Source organism: Pseudonaja textilis, chromosome Z, assembly GCF_049901715.1.
Source record: "Pseudonaja textilis isolate UNSWEBS1 chromosome Z, rPseTex1.2, whole genome shotgun sequence".
Taxonomy (NCBI): domain Eukaryota; kingdom Metazoa; phylum Chordata; class Lepidosauria; order Squamata; family Elapidae; genus Pseudonaja; species Pseudonaja textilis.
Window position 1 is genome coordinate 127,530,203 of NC_142008.1, and position 16,007 is coordinate 127,546,209.

The 16,007-nt window shown below is 42.7% G+C and overlaps 2 protein-coding genes across 4 annotated transcripts in view; one reads left to right on the forward strand and one right to left on the reverse strand.

Annotated features, from left to right (window-relative positions):
• Positions 1–4,994: 4,994 nt before the first annotated feature.
• On the reverse strand, positions 4,995–13,384 carry MRPL52 (mitochondrial ribosomal protein L52). Of its 3 annotated transcripts, none has more exons than XM_026719500.2 (5): positions 13,244–13,384; positions 9,509–9,584; positions 7,306–7,373; positions 6,158–6,222; positions 4,995–5,224 (listed from the first exon to the last, which is right to left on the reverse strand). In XM_026719500.2, exons 1-5 carry the CDS (start codon positions 13,269–13,271, stop codon positions 5,078–5,080), a joined length of 384 nt encoding a protein of 127 aa, XP_026575285.1. In that variant the 5' UTR covers positions 13,272–13,384; the 3' UTR covers positions 4,995–5,077. The 3 variants fall into 3 exon arrangements, with proteins under 3 accessions (XP_026575285.1, XP_087774000.1, XP_087773999.1); XM_087917874.1 differs by having other exon boundaries at positions 13,167–13,360; XM_087917873.1 differs by having other exon boundaries at positions 13,163–13,360.
• Positions 13,385–14,153: 769 nt separating this feature from the next.
• Positions 14,154–16,007, forward strand: part of SLC7A7 (solute carrier family 7 member 7) — a 35,734-nt gene continuing 33,880 nt past the window's right edge. The window contains exon 1 of the mRNA XM_087915972.1: positions 14,154–14,276. The gene's annotated coding sequence lies outside the window, so the exon portion shown is untranslated. The remainder of the gene's footprint in view (positions 14,277–16,007) is intronic.

The window sequence follows — 16,007 nt, forward strand, 5'->3', positions numbered from 1 at the left end:
GCTTCCAAAGCTGACACTCTTCTTGAAAGCTTCCAGGGATGAAGCTCCCACAACTTCCGAAGTCAACTTCTGTTCCATTGGTGGATTGTTCTGTCACGAAATTTTTGTACCCACTTTGGGTTTAATTCATTTAAATTGAAAGTGCCCCCTCCCCATCACCTCTGCAGAAAGCAAAGAAAGTTATGTTCCCCCACCACCCATGAAAAGCGTAATTTTCCAGTGAGAAGGAAGCCTGTATGGAAAATGTCATTTTTGCACTGAAGGAGAGGAAAAAGAAACCAAAGAGATCCTTTAGGATTTGGAAAGAATGTGTGCATCTTCCCGATTTTCCTTCATAAGATCTAGTGACTTGAGTTTGGGCAGGCAGAGGTTCCCATAGGTTCAGAGCGGGAGGTGTGTGTGTGTGTGTGTGTGTGTGTGTGTGTGTGTGTGTGTGTGAGGCCTTACAGGGACCCCCATGGATGGAGAAAGAGAGAGAACTCAGGCGGGTCCTTTGCAGAAAAAAAGATAACATTCCTGCAAAATTGGCTGATAATAAATTTTGATTTTTTCAGCCAGGATGGGATCTCTCCTCCTTTGGCCAACTGGATACTTTTCTTTCCTGGCAAGGCCTCCATTTTTTCGGCCTCTCCCCTGGTTTTCGTCCGCACCCTAGCCAAGGAGTTTGAAAACTTTTAAAAACTTATGTGGAAAATCTCAGTTCTCCGGGCGTCCCGCACGAAGCAAATTGGTGGGAAAACAATTTGCTGACTTCTTTTTTTATCCTGGCTCACGATTCATCTTGCAGCTGAGGTCTAGGTTGGAAGGCGAGGACTGGATTCCAGGGCAGGAATTTAATAATAATAGTAATAATAATAATAATAATAATAATAATAATAATAATAATAATAATAATAATAATATAACCAATTCTCTCACTTTCCTGTGCTGGAAAGTTTGTCTGAAAGCAAGACTCGTTCCACAAAGACAGCCTCGTATCTCTTTTCCCCAGAGAAGATTTTGTCAATCTTCTTTTTTAAACAGAATTACGGAATGACACAGTGGGAAGGGACCATAGAGGTCTTCTAGTCCAACCCCCCACTTAAGCAGGAGACCCTATATGACTCTGGATAAATGGCAAAAGGGCCAATTCTTTTTCCTCCTGCCGAATAAATTGAGCAAAGAGCGTAGGTATTTTTAAAAAAGGCTGTAATCATGGATTACAGCTAGTCCTTGACTCACGACTGTTATAGAGCCAAAATTTCCATTGTGAAGCAAGACATTTAAGTGGATTTTGCCCTGTTTTACGACTTTCTGGCCTCAGTTGTTAAGGGAATCGTTGAGGTTGATAAGTTAGTTACCCGGTTGTTAAGTGAAACAGGCTTCTCCCTCGACTTTTGCTTGTTGGAAAGTCGCCAAAGGGGATCATGTGACCCTGGAAAACAGCAACCATCATAACTCTGAGTCAGTGGCCAAGTGTCTGATCATGTGAATTTGCGCATGTCTTTTTGAAGTGTTGTTGTCGTCAGCTTTTTTGGGGGTGGGGGGTGGCAAGTACAACACAGGCCTTGTTTAGTGTCAACGATCAGTTCACTTGTGTGAGGCGACCGAGGCCTCATTTTTGGACCTTCTGAGATGACATAAGGAGAAACCTCTTCAGAAATGGCGTTCCACAATTGGGTCTTCAAACCTCAGCCGGGCTCTGTGGCATTGTGGCTTAAATTTGGGCCTTGTGTTTTCAGGACCTGGGCAATTTTAAGACCTGTGCACTTCAACTCCCTGGATTCCATGCTGCTTGCGGAATTAGAACAAAATAGAATAACAGAGTTGGAAGGGACCTTGGAGGTCTTCTAGTCCAACCCACTGCCTAGGCAGGAAACGCTATATCATTTAAGAAAAATGGCTCTCCAATCTCTTCTTAAAAACTTCCAATGTTGGAGGATTCACAACTTCTGGAGGCAAATTGTTCCATTGACTAATTGTTCTGTCAGGAAATTTCTCTTTGGTTCTAAGTTGCTTCTCTCCTTGACTAGTTTCCACTCATTGCTTTTTGTCCTTCCTTCAGGTGCTTTGGAGAATAGCTTGACTCCCTCTTCTTTATGGCAGCCCCTGAGATACTAGGGCACTGCTTCATGTCACCCCTAGTCCTTCTTTTCATTAGACTAGACATACACAATTCCTGCAACCATTCTTCATGTTTTAGCCTCCAATCCCCTAATAATCTTTGTTGCTCTTCTCTGCATTCTAGAGTCTCCGCATCTTTTTTACATTGTGGCGATCAAAATTGGACGCTATATTTCAAGTGTGGCCTTACCAAGGCATTATACGTAAAATGGTATTAAACACTTCACATGATCTTGATTATATCCCTGTTTATGCAGCCTAGAACTGTGTTGGCTTTTTGACAGCTGCTGCACACAGCTAGCTCCTATTTTATTGGTTGACCACTGGGACTCTGAGATCCCTGTCACAGTTACTACTATTGAGCGAGGTACCATATACCGGTGGTGGCTAATCTTTTTGAACTCCTGTGCCAAAGATTGCCAGCACCCAGAAGGCAATGCGTGCACCTCCCACCCCCTGCACATGCGCGCAACCCCCGCCCCCTTATTTGCACTGCAACTTTCCGCTGATTTTCTGCCCGTTTGAGGCCATTTTTGGCCTGCCAGAGGCTTGAGGGAAGCCTCTGCAGGTCGAAAAATATGCCCGTGTCCTCACTTCCTGTATTTCCGGAAATACAGGAAGTGATGAAACTGGCCTATTTTTTGGCCAGCAAAGGCTTCTTTCCCTCAAGCCTCTGGCAGGCCCAAAAGGCCTCAAACGGCAGAAAATCAGCCAGGAGACATGCGTATGTGCAGTGAGCTAAGTTTGCCTGGGGCTTGCATGCTCACACAAATGGGTCTGCATGCCACTTGTGGCATGCGTGCCATAGGTTCGCCATCACGGATATATATATATTGTACCTGGGGATTTGATTTTTCTTGCCTACTTTTTTTCACCATTGAATCTCATTGTTAGATAGGGCCCAATTCTGGGAGTTGAAGCCCACGTCTTAAAAGCTGTCAGGTTTTTGAGAAAAACCACGATCAAACAAAGAAGTTGCCTAAAATGACCCTTCTTTTTGTCCTTCTCAGCCTTTGACTGACAGGTTCTAGCAACTTCAAGCTCCAGAATTCTCAGCCCAGAAAAGTCCAAAGGAACTCTACAGGTGGTCCTCAACATATGGCCACGACTGAGCCCAATGTTTCTGTGACTAAGGGAAAGGTGCATTAGGTGAATTTTACTGTTTTACGACCTTTCTTGCCACAGTTGTTAACCGAATCACTGCAGTTGTTAAGTGAATCTGGCTTCCCCATTGACGTTGCTTGTCCAAAAAGGATCACATGGCCCCAGGATGCTGCCGCTGTTGTAAATGAGGCAGTTGGCAAGCTTCCAAATTTTGATCACTATAACCGTAGGGATATCGACCACGGCTGGAAATGTGGAAAAACGGCCTTTTGTTTCAGTGCCATTGTACCTCTGAATGGTCACTGAATGAACTGTTGTAAGTCGAGGACCACATGTAGTCCCAAATCCACCCAGAAAAATAAAGTGAAGCTGTTAGGAATATAAGTCACCTAACAGGTATTTGAGTTAGAAATATATAAACCAGAGTAAACATTTTAGTACTATATCTTTAAGGGAATGCAAGACATGCAATTGGGTGTGGTTTCTCAAACAGCCATAAGATGGAGCAGAAACCTGGGTTGTTTAGTCTGAGTCTCAGAAGAGAGTCTGACTGTATCTCTGTTTCCTTCTGTTGGAAAGTATTGCCGTTGCTCCATTTCTTCTAATTGACTGATATTATTGGATTTAATGTAAGTCTGATACTGAACTGTTTTTTGACACTGGAATTTGATATTTGGATTATCCCTGGATTGAAAACTGACTGATTTACTTGTGAATGACTTTGGATTGCTTATTTTGGACTTTGCTTAAATCTTTCTGGAAGTAAAAACCTACATTTACTGTACAGTGTATCTGTGTACTGTGTGTGTATTATTCCAACACTTCTCTCCATACATCTCCCTGTATGCGCTCATTCTCCTAAAGGGGAATTACCTCAACGGAAGCCAAGCAATTGGAGTCTCCCAAATGCATCCGCAATCCTTGACTCAGGAATGTATGGGGCAAATATTCCCCCAACAACATATAAACAAGAGACCAAGGCTTTCTGGAAGATAAGGCCCTCTAGAAGGTGTGTGACAGTTGCGAGGGTGTGTTGAAATTATGCAGGCCTTTGGTCAATGCAAGGCCCTTGGCAGATGTGGATAACGGTGCCAGGGTAACACTCCTCCCCATCTCACCTTCAACCTTGGATTATAAACAAAGAGAAAATGAGCAGAAAACAGTATAAAAAACATTAGTCAATCAATCAGAATAGAGCTGGAAGGGACCTTAGAGGTCTTCTAGTCTTCTTAAAAAACAATGTAGGTGATGAAGCACCTACAACTTCTGGTGGCAAGCTGTTCCATGGGTTAATCAGTGATTGATTGATTGATACAAATGAATCGGAAGGGACCTTGTAGGTCATCTAGTCCAACCCCCCCACCCAAGCAGGAGACCCTACACCATTTCTGACAGATGGCAGTCCAGTCTCTTCTTGAAAGCCTCCAGGGATGAAACTTCCTTAATTCCTTGCGGGGTGGATTCTGTGCAACTGAACTGAGTATTTACTGGCCAGATGCCCTTCCTATTGCCGATGAGGAGTTATATTCATCAGATATTAACATATTAACAGAGTTGGGAGGGATCTTTAAGGTCATCTAGTCCAACCCCCAAAAGCAGGAGACCCTACACCATTTCTGACAGTCTCTTCTTGAAAGCTTCCAGGGATGAAGTTCCCACAACTTTCAAAGGCAACTTCTCTTCCGTTGGTTGATTGCTCCGTCAGAAAATTTGGGTGCACGAGTAAAAATCAAGCTAAGATTTACTTTCAGGGTAGCTTGTATTTTCAAGGAAACAGGGTAGATATATTTATTATACATAGATATATTTATTATAGATTTATAAACCTTTTTTTTTTGGAAGCTCGAGAATGCAGAGGGAGAAAGGACAATTATTTCTGGACCTGCTGGAGGGAGTCTCCTTTGGGCCGAAGTCTCTTGCGCCGCTTCTCTTCTTGGTCTTCTTCCTGCTTTTTCTGTTTTGCTTCCCACTTTTTCATCCCGTGGTCCAGTTCAGAAGAGAGCTGGGCTATGCGCCTCTGAAGAACCAAAAATCAGAGAACATTAGAAAGGGCCCGGGGAGATGTCCTTCAGATGCCCCCTTTTAACTTTCCTGCAGGGATGTCTCTTATGCAGATTCTCAATTGATCCAGGTCATGGTTGTCCCAACTGGACTTTATGGTTTTTCTTTTGAATATATTCCGCTTCTCATCCAAGCAGCTTCTTCGACTCTGATAGGATGATGGGGAATGGAAGGATTGCTATTTCTTGCAGACAGCTGGTCATTTGCATCCTTTTTAGAGAGCCACTGAGGCCACTTGCAGGTTTATCTGTGCCCTCGGGGTCACCCGAGTGGTGTTCCTGGTTCCGGTTCTCTGCAATATTTTTCCCCTCTGGAAATCCATTCTTACTCCCACCCCATCCAAAGGGTGTTCACCCCAAACTTCATATCTAAAAGTCTGTAGAGATTCTCAGTCATCCAGGTCATGGTTGGCCCAAAGGTGCTTTTTCCAGGAGGCAAATGGACTTCCTTGGCTTTTTTTTTCTTTTGAAGAGGTTTCGCTTCTCATCCAAGAAACTTCCAGGAACCAGTTGCACCACTCAGGTGATCCTGAGGACACAGGTAAGCCTCCAGGTGGCCTTAACGACCCTCTAAAAAGGATGCGAGTGACCAGCTGTCTGCTAGGAGGATAAATCCTTCTGTTTCCCACCACCCAGTCAGAGCCGAAGAAGCTTCTCGGATGAGAAGTGAAACGTCTTAAAAAAACCCAGAAAGTCCAGTTGCCTCTTGGAAAAAAAAAAAGCACCTTTGGGACTTCCCGCAGGGAACTGCAAACATGCAACCCGAGCCTTCATTTCTGAAGGACAGGTGGTCCCTGACGTGACTGTAGCGGAACCCCCGTGCCCCCAAATCGTGACTGTTAAGTAAGTTGCATCACATTTTTGGCCAGGCAGCTAGAAAGGCTACTTACCACTAATTCCCGTTTTTTTTCCTGTCGTCGGAGATGGCCTGCCATGGGAGGGGCGGGCCTGCCATCTGCCATGGGGTGGGAGTCGGGGAGGGGTTAGTGGAAGAAAAGCACAATGGTTATGTTCTGACCCAGCTCCCCAAACACAACAGAACCTCTAACGTGAACTCAAAAGATTCCTTTATTACGAATGCTGGCAGCCCCGGCAAAAAGTTTCTGTTGTAGGCTGACAAGTCCGTCCGTCCGTCCAGAAGATGAATAGTTGTCTGCCACATCTATGCATCTCCGCCCCCTGCCTTTTACCCCCAGAGCTAGGCTGGGGCTTCGCTAGCAGTGGTGGCTCTTCCGTCCTGAGGACCGGCCCACTGATTTCCACTGCTCTCCTCTCCTCTGCCTTCTCTGCATCCATGCATCAGGCACTGGGCCCAGCTGTTCCTCCTCTTCCTCATCAGCCACCTGTAGACCTGGGGGCTGTTGACTCTCCATCTGAGGGCTGACAGACAGCCCAGGCTCCCCGCGCTCTGCCAGCTCCATTCCCTCTTCCCCCTCGGAGCTCCCAGGCTGCCCTGATGCTGACCCCGACTCACACACCTCTTCTTCCTCTGATTTGATTGCTGGAGGGGCCAGTGGCCGATAGGCTACAACAGGTTATTGAAGACACCGGTTGGCATTCTCGGGGTGGGGAAAGGGGATAGTTTTGCGGGAGGGGAAGATGTGTGCACGAACACTTATTGTTCGCACGAGTGGGTCAGCGCGTGCATGTGCACGCACTAGCCGGCTATTCATGCAGCCCGGTTGCGAATAGACCGTGGCCCGAAAGGGGGCCACGTCCCACAGGTTACGGACCCCTGTTCTGATGTACCCTGGTGCCAAGCCATTTAGAAGATCTTTCGAAGTGACAGGTTCAAATTGAGCTAGGCAACCATATAAATACAGCTGGAATTCTCCACTGAGCAGAAGCCCCTTGTCAATCATCTTGTATTCTACCCGGTTCTCCTTTGAGATTGTGTTCCCTAAAACAATGTTTTTAAAAAGCGGGGGTTTGGTTTGATTCTGCTTTGGTCTTCCTCAAATTGGTTTGAGGGACTCTTGGCATAAAAGCAACCTGTCAATCTCAACAGATAATCTGCTCCCTGCCCGCTCTTGTTTACCAGCAAAAGACCAATCCGGTAAATCGGTAGTCAGCCCCTGATCAGATGGGTTTTCAGGGAGTCCGTGCCTGTAAAAAGAAGACAAAATAGCTTGTGCAGCTCTCTCAGAAATTAAACAGATCGCCAGCAAATCAAAAAGGGATCTGAGTCCGCCTCTACTGATAGTGTAAGTGATATTTTGGGGGGCATCTCAGCTCAGTTCTGACCCCTTCAACAGCTCCCAGCCTCCAATTTCCTAAACAGTAAATTGCAAAATATTCCTGTCTCTGATACTGGAGAGTTACAGTCGGGAAAACAGAGTTGGAAGGGACCTTGGAGGTCTTCTAGTTCAACCCTTTCCTCAAGCAGGAAACCCTATACCATTTCAGACTAGTGTTACTTGCCACTTCTGGTGGCAAGTGGTTCCATTGGTTCGTAGTCCTCCCTGTTAGGAAGCTTCTTAGTTCTAGGTCGGTTCTCTCCTTGATTAGTTTCGATCCATTCCCTCCCCGTGAGAATCATCTCACTCCAATGGGGTTGGCCTACCCTATTCATGGCGGCAGATGGGGCATGTTACAGACCCCTTCGGTCAAAGAATTCCAGCAGGCAGGGTCAAGGAAAAGAGCCTTTTTTGCAGTGGCTCCGACTATTCTGTCCTAGGCTTCCTAAAAGCACGAAGCCGACTCCTTGCTCCAATAAAACCCCCTTTATTTAGGTTGAAGTGAATTCCTCTCTAGCAAAGTCCCGCCAACAGTATTTCAAGAGATTGCACAACCACAGCCTTTTATCAGTCTTGGAGAGCTTCCAGGCCGATATCTTCCAAGCGCCACACTATAGCGGACAATACTTGGCAAGGAGTCAGGAGCAGATCTTCACCCTAATGAATTGAACTAATTGTCTCCTGCAACTCACCCACCCCCTTTGCTTCTCGTTATTCCCTCTGGGAGGGGCCATTCACTGTCCACCTGTGCCTTTACTCCCTTGTTCCTTAGCTGTTCCCTTCTCCTGGCAGCTCTGAGCATGCGCACACTGGGAACAGGCTCCAGCTGTTCTTCTTCCCCACTGATTTCTGACTTTGAAGGCAGCTGATAACTGTCAGAAAGCCCTGGCCCCATTTCTGCTTCCAATGCAGAGCCCTTGTCAGAGCCTTCCCCAGACTCCAGGACTGGCCCATGTTCCTCCCCAACCTCCTCACTGTCTGAGTCAGCCGCCAGTTCTGCTGGCTGCTGGAGGGCCATAACACCTACCTTCTGGAGGTGAGCATGCTGAGGTGAGACCCAACCCACCCTTTTGGCCTTCTGAGAGGGCCTAAAGACCTGGTTCTGCCAACTATCCTAGGCCCCAATAAGATGTGTTATTCTGGGGGGAGTTACTGGATTAAGACAACAATAAAAAAGACTTATTTCTAGCTCAGGGTTAAACTGTGGTCTTTGGTGCTATCTGAGCTTGGTTGTTTCCTCCTTTTTTCTTGTGCTAGCCCTGATGAAGTAACCTAGTTTGGTAAAAAGAAAAAAACAACCAAGCTCAGAGAGCACCCCCCCACCCCCAGACTAAAATAAAACCCCTAGCTCCTCCTTGTGGGCATCCTGGTCCCTTCCTTCCCATTTTTATTCATTCCTAAATTAATTTTAGTGCGACTATTTACCATCTCAATGTTTTAAGGTTGTATGGTTTGCATACAAGAAACATAGATAGATATTCTATCAGATGATATAGATAGAAAGATAGATAGATAGATATAAGTAGATGATAGAAATAAATAGAATGATATAAATAATAGTTAATATAGATAATATATAGTAGATGATATAGACAATGATTGATAATTAGATTGATTTAGATGATCAATATAAATAAAATAGATAGGTGATAGATGATACAGGTAGATATAAATAGAAAGATATAGATAATAGATAAATGTACAGTAGATGATAGAAGATAAATAGATATAGAAAGTGATAAATAGGTGGATATAGATGATCAATATAGATAATATAGATGATATAGATAATAGAATGATAGATACAAACAATAGATAAATAAGATGATAGATAACAGATAGACAGTAGGCGATATAGACAGTGATGTATATATGTAGGTAGGTGAATGGATAGATAGATAAATAGGTAGATACGACAGATAGGTAGATAATGACAGGTAAATAGATAATGATAGATCATCGATAAGACAGACAGACAGACAGACAGACGGAGCAGGCACTCACTTTATTCTCCATTCACTTCCGGCATACTTCATGGTACTGCAGTGGAAACTCCGAGCCAACTTTGCAAGCTGGGGTCCTATAGGATAGGAAACCAGACAGAAAAGGCATGGCTGAATCATAAGAGTCGTATGGTTGGCCTAGAAACCTCATCAAACCATTTCACCATTATTATGTATTGTCTATTTGACCCATGTTCTACTGAGCAGCCAAAGCTTTACATGTGTTGTCACGGTCAGACTTCAGAAACTCCGACTAGCTGAGGCGAACGTTAAAAATGATACAGAAAGGCTTCCTTCCTTTTCAGATGCTTTCTGAGTGGCATAGACTAAATGATTAAAGTGTAACTAATTATTCTGATTCTAATGTTAATTTTATTGATTATATTGCACCCCACCCAGATCCTATCTCTGAGGGGGATGGACCGTTAAGAAATATGATAGATAGGTAGAGGGAGGGGAAGGGAGGGAGGGAGAGAGAGAGAGAGAGAGAGAGAGGGAGAGGTGTGTCTATAGAGATTCTCAAGTGACCGTAGTCATTGTTGTCCAAAAGGTGCTTTTTCAAGAGGCAACTAGACTTTCCAGAAAATCCAGTTGTCTCTTGAAAAAGAACCTTTGGGATAGATAGATAGATAGGTAGCTGATAGATATGATAGACAGACATCTAACAGTATCTAATGATACAGTAGATAGATACAATAACAGAGATTGATATAAATAGTAGTTAATAGATAATTGATATATAGAGAGAGATGTAGATATAATGAAGAGAGATTATGATGGATAAGGAATATAGTTAGATAAATGATTGATGGATAGATAACAATTCTACACATATAGATTGATATAGACACAGACCGATATACATTTGTATGTGTGTGTGTGTGTGTGTGTGTGTGTGTGTGTGTGTGTATATAGAGATAGAGATAATGAAGATAGATGAAGATGGATAAAAAATAGGTATAGTTAGATAAATGATAAGATATATATAAATAGATAGAGATAGAAAGATTGACAGGGAGGGAGGGAAAGAGATGTTATACATTAAATTTCATTTAACGAGGTTATAGTTATCTTCCACCCCTTTTTGGGAACGGGCGATTTTTGGTGTTTTTTTTTTTAAGATAGTGTACACCCTGGGTGGGTTTAAAAAAACCCCACTATATTGACTTTAAGGAGGCAATACGCAACTATTTTTATTTAGTTTGGACCTCATCAGGTGTCAGTATTAGAACTGACCTCATCAGCTTCAGTATTGTGGCTACATATATTTGACAAGTTTCAAGCAGAAGGAAACCAGTCCTGCACTACCTCCTGGTGGTGAATAAAAGTATTAGCTGAGATGATCTCCAGGTAGAGTAGAGAAACAATCAGAGTCAAAACATGGGCTGGAATTTATGCCAATATCAAAAAGTTGGTTACTAAAATTAGTGTGGGGTTTGCTTACCAGAAGCCTTCCGTTTCATATATTTTTTATTGTTCAATTTCTGCAACGGTTAGAATTTTATGGCTCGTATTGTAATCCATATAACATGGATAGCCCCAGACTTAATTAGCGACCGTTCGAAGTTACAACAGCACTGGAAATAAATGACTTAAGACTGTTGCAGGATCTTCGTGGTTGAATTCCAGATGCCTAGCAACTGGCCCATATATACGACCGAGATTGGATCCTGAAATTTTTTGTACTCCAAAAAATTAAATGCAAAATGCAAAAAATGAAGCAGAGACAAAAAAAAACTAAACAAAAAAACATTGAAAAAAGTGTGAATCAAAAAAAAAAAAGAAGAACAAAAATACATATTATCCCTGGGAGCTCAGTTGGGTTGGGAATAGAAATACAATAAACTTTGGAGCTGCTTTGCAAGATGGGGAGGTTATTACAGGTAGTCCTCGACTTACGACCACAATCGAGCCCCAAATTTATGTTACTAACTGAGACACTTGTTCAGTGAGCTTTGCTCCATTTTATTACCTTTTTTTGCCCATGGTGATTAAGTGAATTGCTGCAGCTGTTAAGTTAGCAACTCGGTTGTTAAGTGATTCTGGTTTCCCCGTTTACTTTGCTGGCTAGAAGGTCATAAAACACTGTAACAGTCATAAATATGAGGCAGTTTCCAAGCCTCCAAATTTTGATCACGTGGCTGCAACGATCGCAAGTGTGAAAAACGGTCCTAAGTTTTCAGAGCCGTTGTAACTTTGAATGATCACTAAAGGAATGGTTAAGTTGAGGACCAGCTGTATATAAAATCCTACTAGGAAAAAAAAGTTATTCTTACATCCACAACTGTCAATTCTGAGAGAAAAGAAATACAGTCAGTCAGTGCAGTAACTCAGAGTGAACTATGAAAAAACAAACACATAACGCTATCATTTTCCGCCTCAGATCCATAATTTCTATTAAAAGATTCATATATGTCCAAAATAAATCAAAGTGATTTATGGCATTCTTGAGTGGAGAACAGATGAGTAGATGAAATGCCCTCCCATATAAGGAAGCCTCATATGGACATAACTCACTTTTTTCAGTGCTGCTGTAAATTGGAGCAGTCACTAAGAGAACTGTTGTAAGTCAAGGACTACCTATATCGTTGCAATAGATTTGTCAGTGTTGGGGGGGAATATTTTGCCCCTGCACTCCAGTGTTTCTCAACTTTGGCAACTTTAAGATGGATGGACTTCAACTCCCAGAATTCCCCAGCAAGGAAGGCAATTTGCTGGCTGGGGAATTCTGAGAGTGGGAAGTCCACCCAATTTTATTTTTGTATAAATTTTTATTTTATTTTTAAACAATCCATTTTATTTTTAAACAATTCATCTGGGTACACGTGTGTCATCTGGGTACAAATATCTTGTGCAATAGCAATTAAAGTTTACAGCCTTATTTATTACATTAGTGTTAATTCTCTGTTCTTAACTTTATACCAATATGCACACTACATCTAATTCTATGTAATTCTCATCTTAACATATTTAATTCTATTAACATATTTTCTATATTTCACTAATCTTTATTTCTAACTTTCATATTTATTCTCTAGCCATCGATAAAATAGTTCCCATATAATATTCAGTTTGTTCCTTCTCTTTAATTGCAAGTGTTAACCTATTCATTTCCGCACACTCTAATATTTTTCTGATCACACTCTCATCAATAGGAATCTCTTCACTTTTCTAGTTTTGCGCAAATACAATTCCAGCTGCAGTTAATACATGAATAATTAAATACCGTATGGGAATTGAAGTCCCCCCATCTTAAAGCTGGTAATTTGTTGGCTGGGGAATTGTTCTCCTGGGATTAAGGGGGATTCTGGGAGTTGAAGCCCCCCCCCCCATTTTAAATGTTAAGAAATACACCTTCACAAAAGGGGTTGGATATCAATGCCATCATCAGCCAACTCCCCTCCCCTCCAAAAAACTCATCCCATCCCACCCCACTGTGCTTCTCAATGTGGCCATCATGGAGATTATAGAGCAGTTTGGACCTTTCTTGAATTAGGAATTTGAGCTCAGCCTTTCCTAAAGGGTGTCCTTCAAATGTGCCGGAATTTTGAAGCGGAGGGGAGGTTGGATAATTAATTGGGGAGGGTCCCCCCTTGTAACGCGGGTCTCCGCACACCCACTCCCAAGGCAGCCCCATTGAAAGAACGAAACCGACCCACAAGAAAAGCAGATTAATTCTGCCATTCATTCTCCCCGGCTCCTGTGACGCTCGTTCCCGCGTCCAAGCGGTCCGTACCCAGCCTTGGAGTCCCGTGAAGCGCCATTCAGAAGAACCGAGCGGCGCGGGCTCACCGACGACGCACGGTTTCAAAAAAGCCCCCAGAGCGCCATTTTGGACCGTCCAAACGGAAGTACCGCCTCATCCGGTCTCCGGTAGACTGGGCGGCGCCATTTTGTACGGATCGTTGCAAAGTTGTAGGAAATTTTTGGCTGGAATGGATAAAGCAGGGGACGCGAGTGGAGCGTCGCGGCGTCATCGGGAGCTATTCTCCGGGGATCACCGCTGGGCGGCATTTTCTAAAAACAACGTGGGTTCTATTGTCCGGCTATTGAAAGGATCTATTTGTCTGTGAGAGCCACCATTTTCATCCTAGGTTCATCCTAGACCTTAGATGGGCGTGACCCGGAAGCTAAATCGGACTCCATTTTATAAACGGAAACTGAGATCCGCTTCCATTTTGAATGAGGCAAATTTCTTTGCCCCTACCCAGCTCGCTTAAACAGTAGAATAGAATAGAATAGAATTCTTTATCGGCCAAAAGAGGTTGGACACACAGGGAGTTTGTCTTGGTGCATATATTCTCAGTATAGAGAGAAAAGAAAGAAAAAAAGAAAAGATACATTCATATCTCTAAACAATAATTATTAAATTCTCCATCTTGTTTCTTTAAGGGTAATATCGCACTTCTTAGAAAGGCCTCGCCTAGGCTCAAATGCAGTATTCCTGACGTTTCCAGGGCTCCCTTGGCGGCCATTTTTACTAGGGGCGGAAAGGGCGTCACGGCCATTTTCCAAACGGTCGCTAGGTCCCCGGCGCCATCTTGGATGCTGGTTGCTAAGGAAGCCGTTGCTCTTGGCGACGATGAAAACAGTTATCTGGGATTCCGCCTCTTCGGATGGCGGAAGGAAGCCTAGATTGATGCAAGTGATCGAGGAATAAATTGCCGCCCTTCTCTTCATCCGCCTTCCCCATCCTGGCGCCCTCCATTCCCCCTGCCCCCCGCCCCAATGGGTCTAGGCAGCTCCATCTGGGAATGATGGGATGCCAGGTGGACTTTTTGCCCACAGCATCAGATGGGGAAAGCCTCACTTGCTTCACTTTTCTTACTTCAAAAAGAATAGAAAAAGGGTCTTTTCTCTCTCTCTCTCTCTCTCTGTGCGTGTGTGTGTGTGTGTGCATACTATATTCTATTTGTTAAATTAATATAGTGCCCATCTCATTGTCAAGAGACAGGTTTATAATAATATGAAATAGTATATATAGTATACATAGTGTATGTATGTATATATAGTGTAAGTGTATATATGTGTGTGTGTATATATTCCCCATATGTGTGTGTGTGTGTGTGTGTAGTATGTATATTTGTGTGTGTGTATGTATGTATATATATATATATATATATATATATATATAGTAGGTATATGCACACACACATCTGTGTCTATCTATATCTAGTATACATATGTATACAACTTTGTGGCATATATATAACCACATGTGGCATGCAAATAACATGCATGGCACATATATAACATTTATGTGCCATATATATAACGTGTAGTATATACATGTTATACACCATCATATACAGACATAACCTTTGTATATATATATATATAAGGTGACCAACTGGTCCTCCTTTTGTAAGTTCTGTCCTCCCTCGAAAAGTGTGCTCCTACATGTCCTCCTTTTTGATATTTGAAGACTAATCTGTAAATCTCCATATTTGATTGATGCCGATCCGATTCTTTGTGTGTGATGTGATGTATTTGTATTTGACATGATGGTTAGTCAAGGCTCGGTACAGTGCGGCGAGACATGATCATGAGATGCATGTGCTCCACACAGGAGAATTGTTTTGAGAGAGTGTGCCGCACACAAGAGTGCACCACACGCAAGAGGCTTTGTTTTTTTTCTTCAATTTATTTGTGTCCTCCTTTTCATTGTAAAAAAGTTGGTCACCTTAATATATATAAAATGTATGTGTGTGTGTATTTATTTGTTATATATACAGATATATATATATATATATATATGTATGGCATCCAGCTTTGTTTGGGTATTTTCCCATGTCATTGTAGTTGTACTTTTAAAGTTGTAGCAACGTTTCCCGCAGAATCTCATCTGCCATCATCAGGCTTCTGTATTGTGTTCATCTGTGAGTCAGACTTTTACAGTTGTTTCAGTTTTAAATTTTGAGCTAGCCTATTGCTAGGGGATGAAGAAAAAACCATTCTGGCACAGCAGTAGGCTAGCCCCAAATTTAAAACTGAAACAACTGTAAAAGTCTGACTCACAGACGAACACAATACAGAAGCCTGATGATGGCAGATGAGATTCTACTGAAATGTTGCTACAACTTTAAAAGCACAGCTATAATGATGTGGGAAAATACCCAAACAAAGCTGAATACCGTGTGTGTGTGTGTGTGTGTGTGTGTGTGTGTGTGTGTGTGAGAGAGAGAGAGAGAGAGAGAGAGAGAGAGAGAGAGAGAACTTTATGGCATATATATTGTACAACTGTATGTGGCATATGTACAGATAGACAGAGAGATGATATAGGTGGCATGTATATATAAATATATAGGACATATTTTTCTCATTCAGTTGTGTCCAATGGTCAGAAACTGCCTGGAGAAGTCCCTATAATTTTATTAGCAAAGGTTTTTCCGAAGTAAAACCTTCCTAGAGCTGAGAGAAAATGACTGACTACATGTCACTTTCAGTTAGTCACTTTCAACTTTGTCTCTTTCTCTCTATGGCATATCTTTCCTTCTGGG

Excerpts from the sequence above, each read along its gene's own strand:
- MRPL52 (XM_026719500.2), bottom strand. The coding sequence starts at position 13,271 with ATGGCGCTTCACGGGACTCCAAGGCTGG. Across the intron at positions 9,585-13,243 it reads TCACGGGACTCCAAGGCTGG|GACCCCAGCTTGCAAAGTTG; the intron begins GTACGGACCGCT and ends CCTATCCTATAG. Across the intron at positions 6,223-7,305 it reads ACCGGATTGGTCTTTTGCTG|ATGGCAGGCCCGCCCCTCCC; the intron begins GTAAACAAGAGC and ends ACCCCATGGCAG.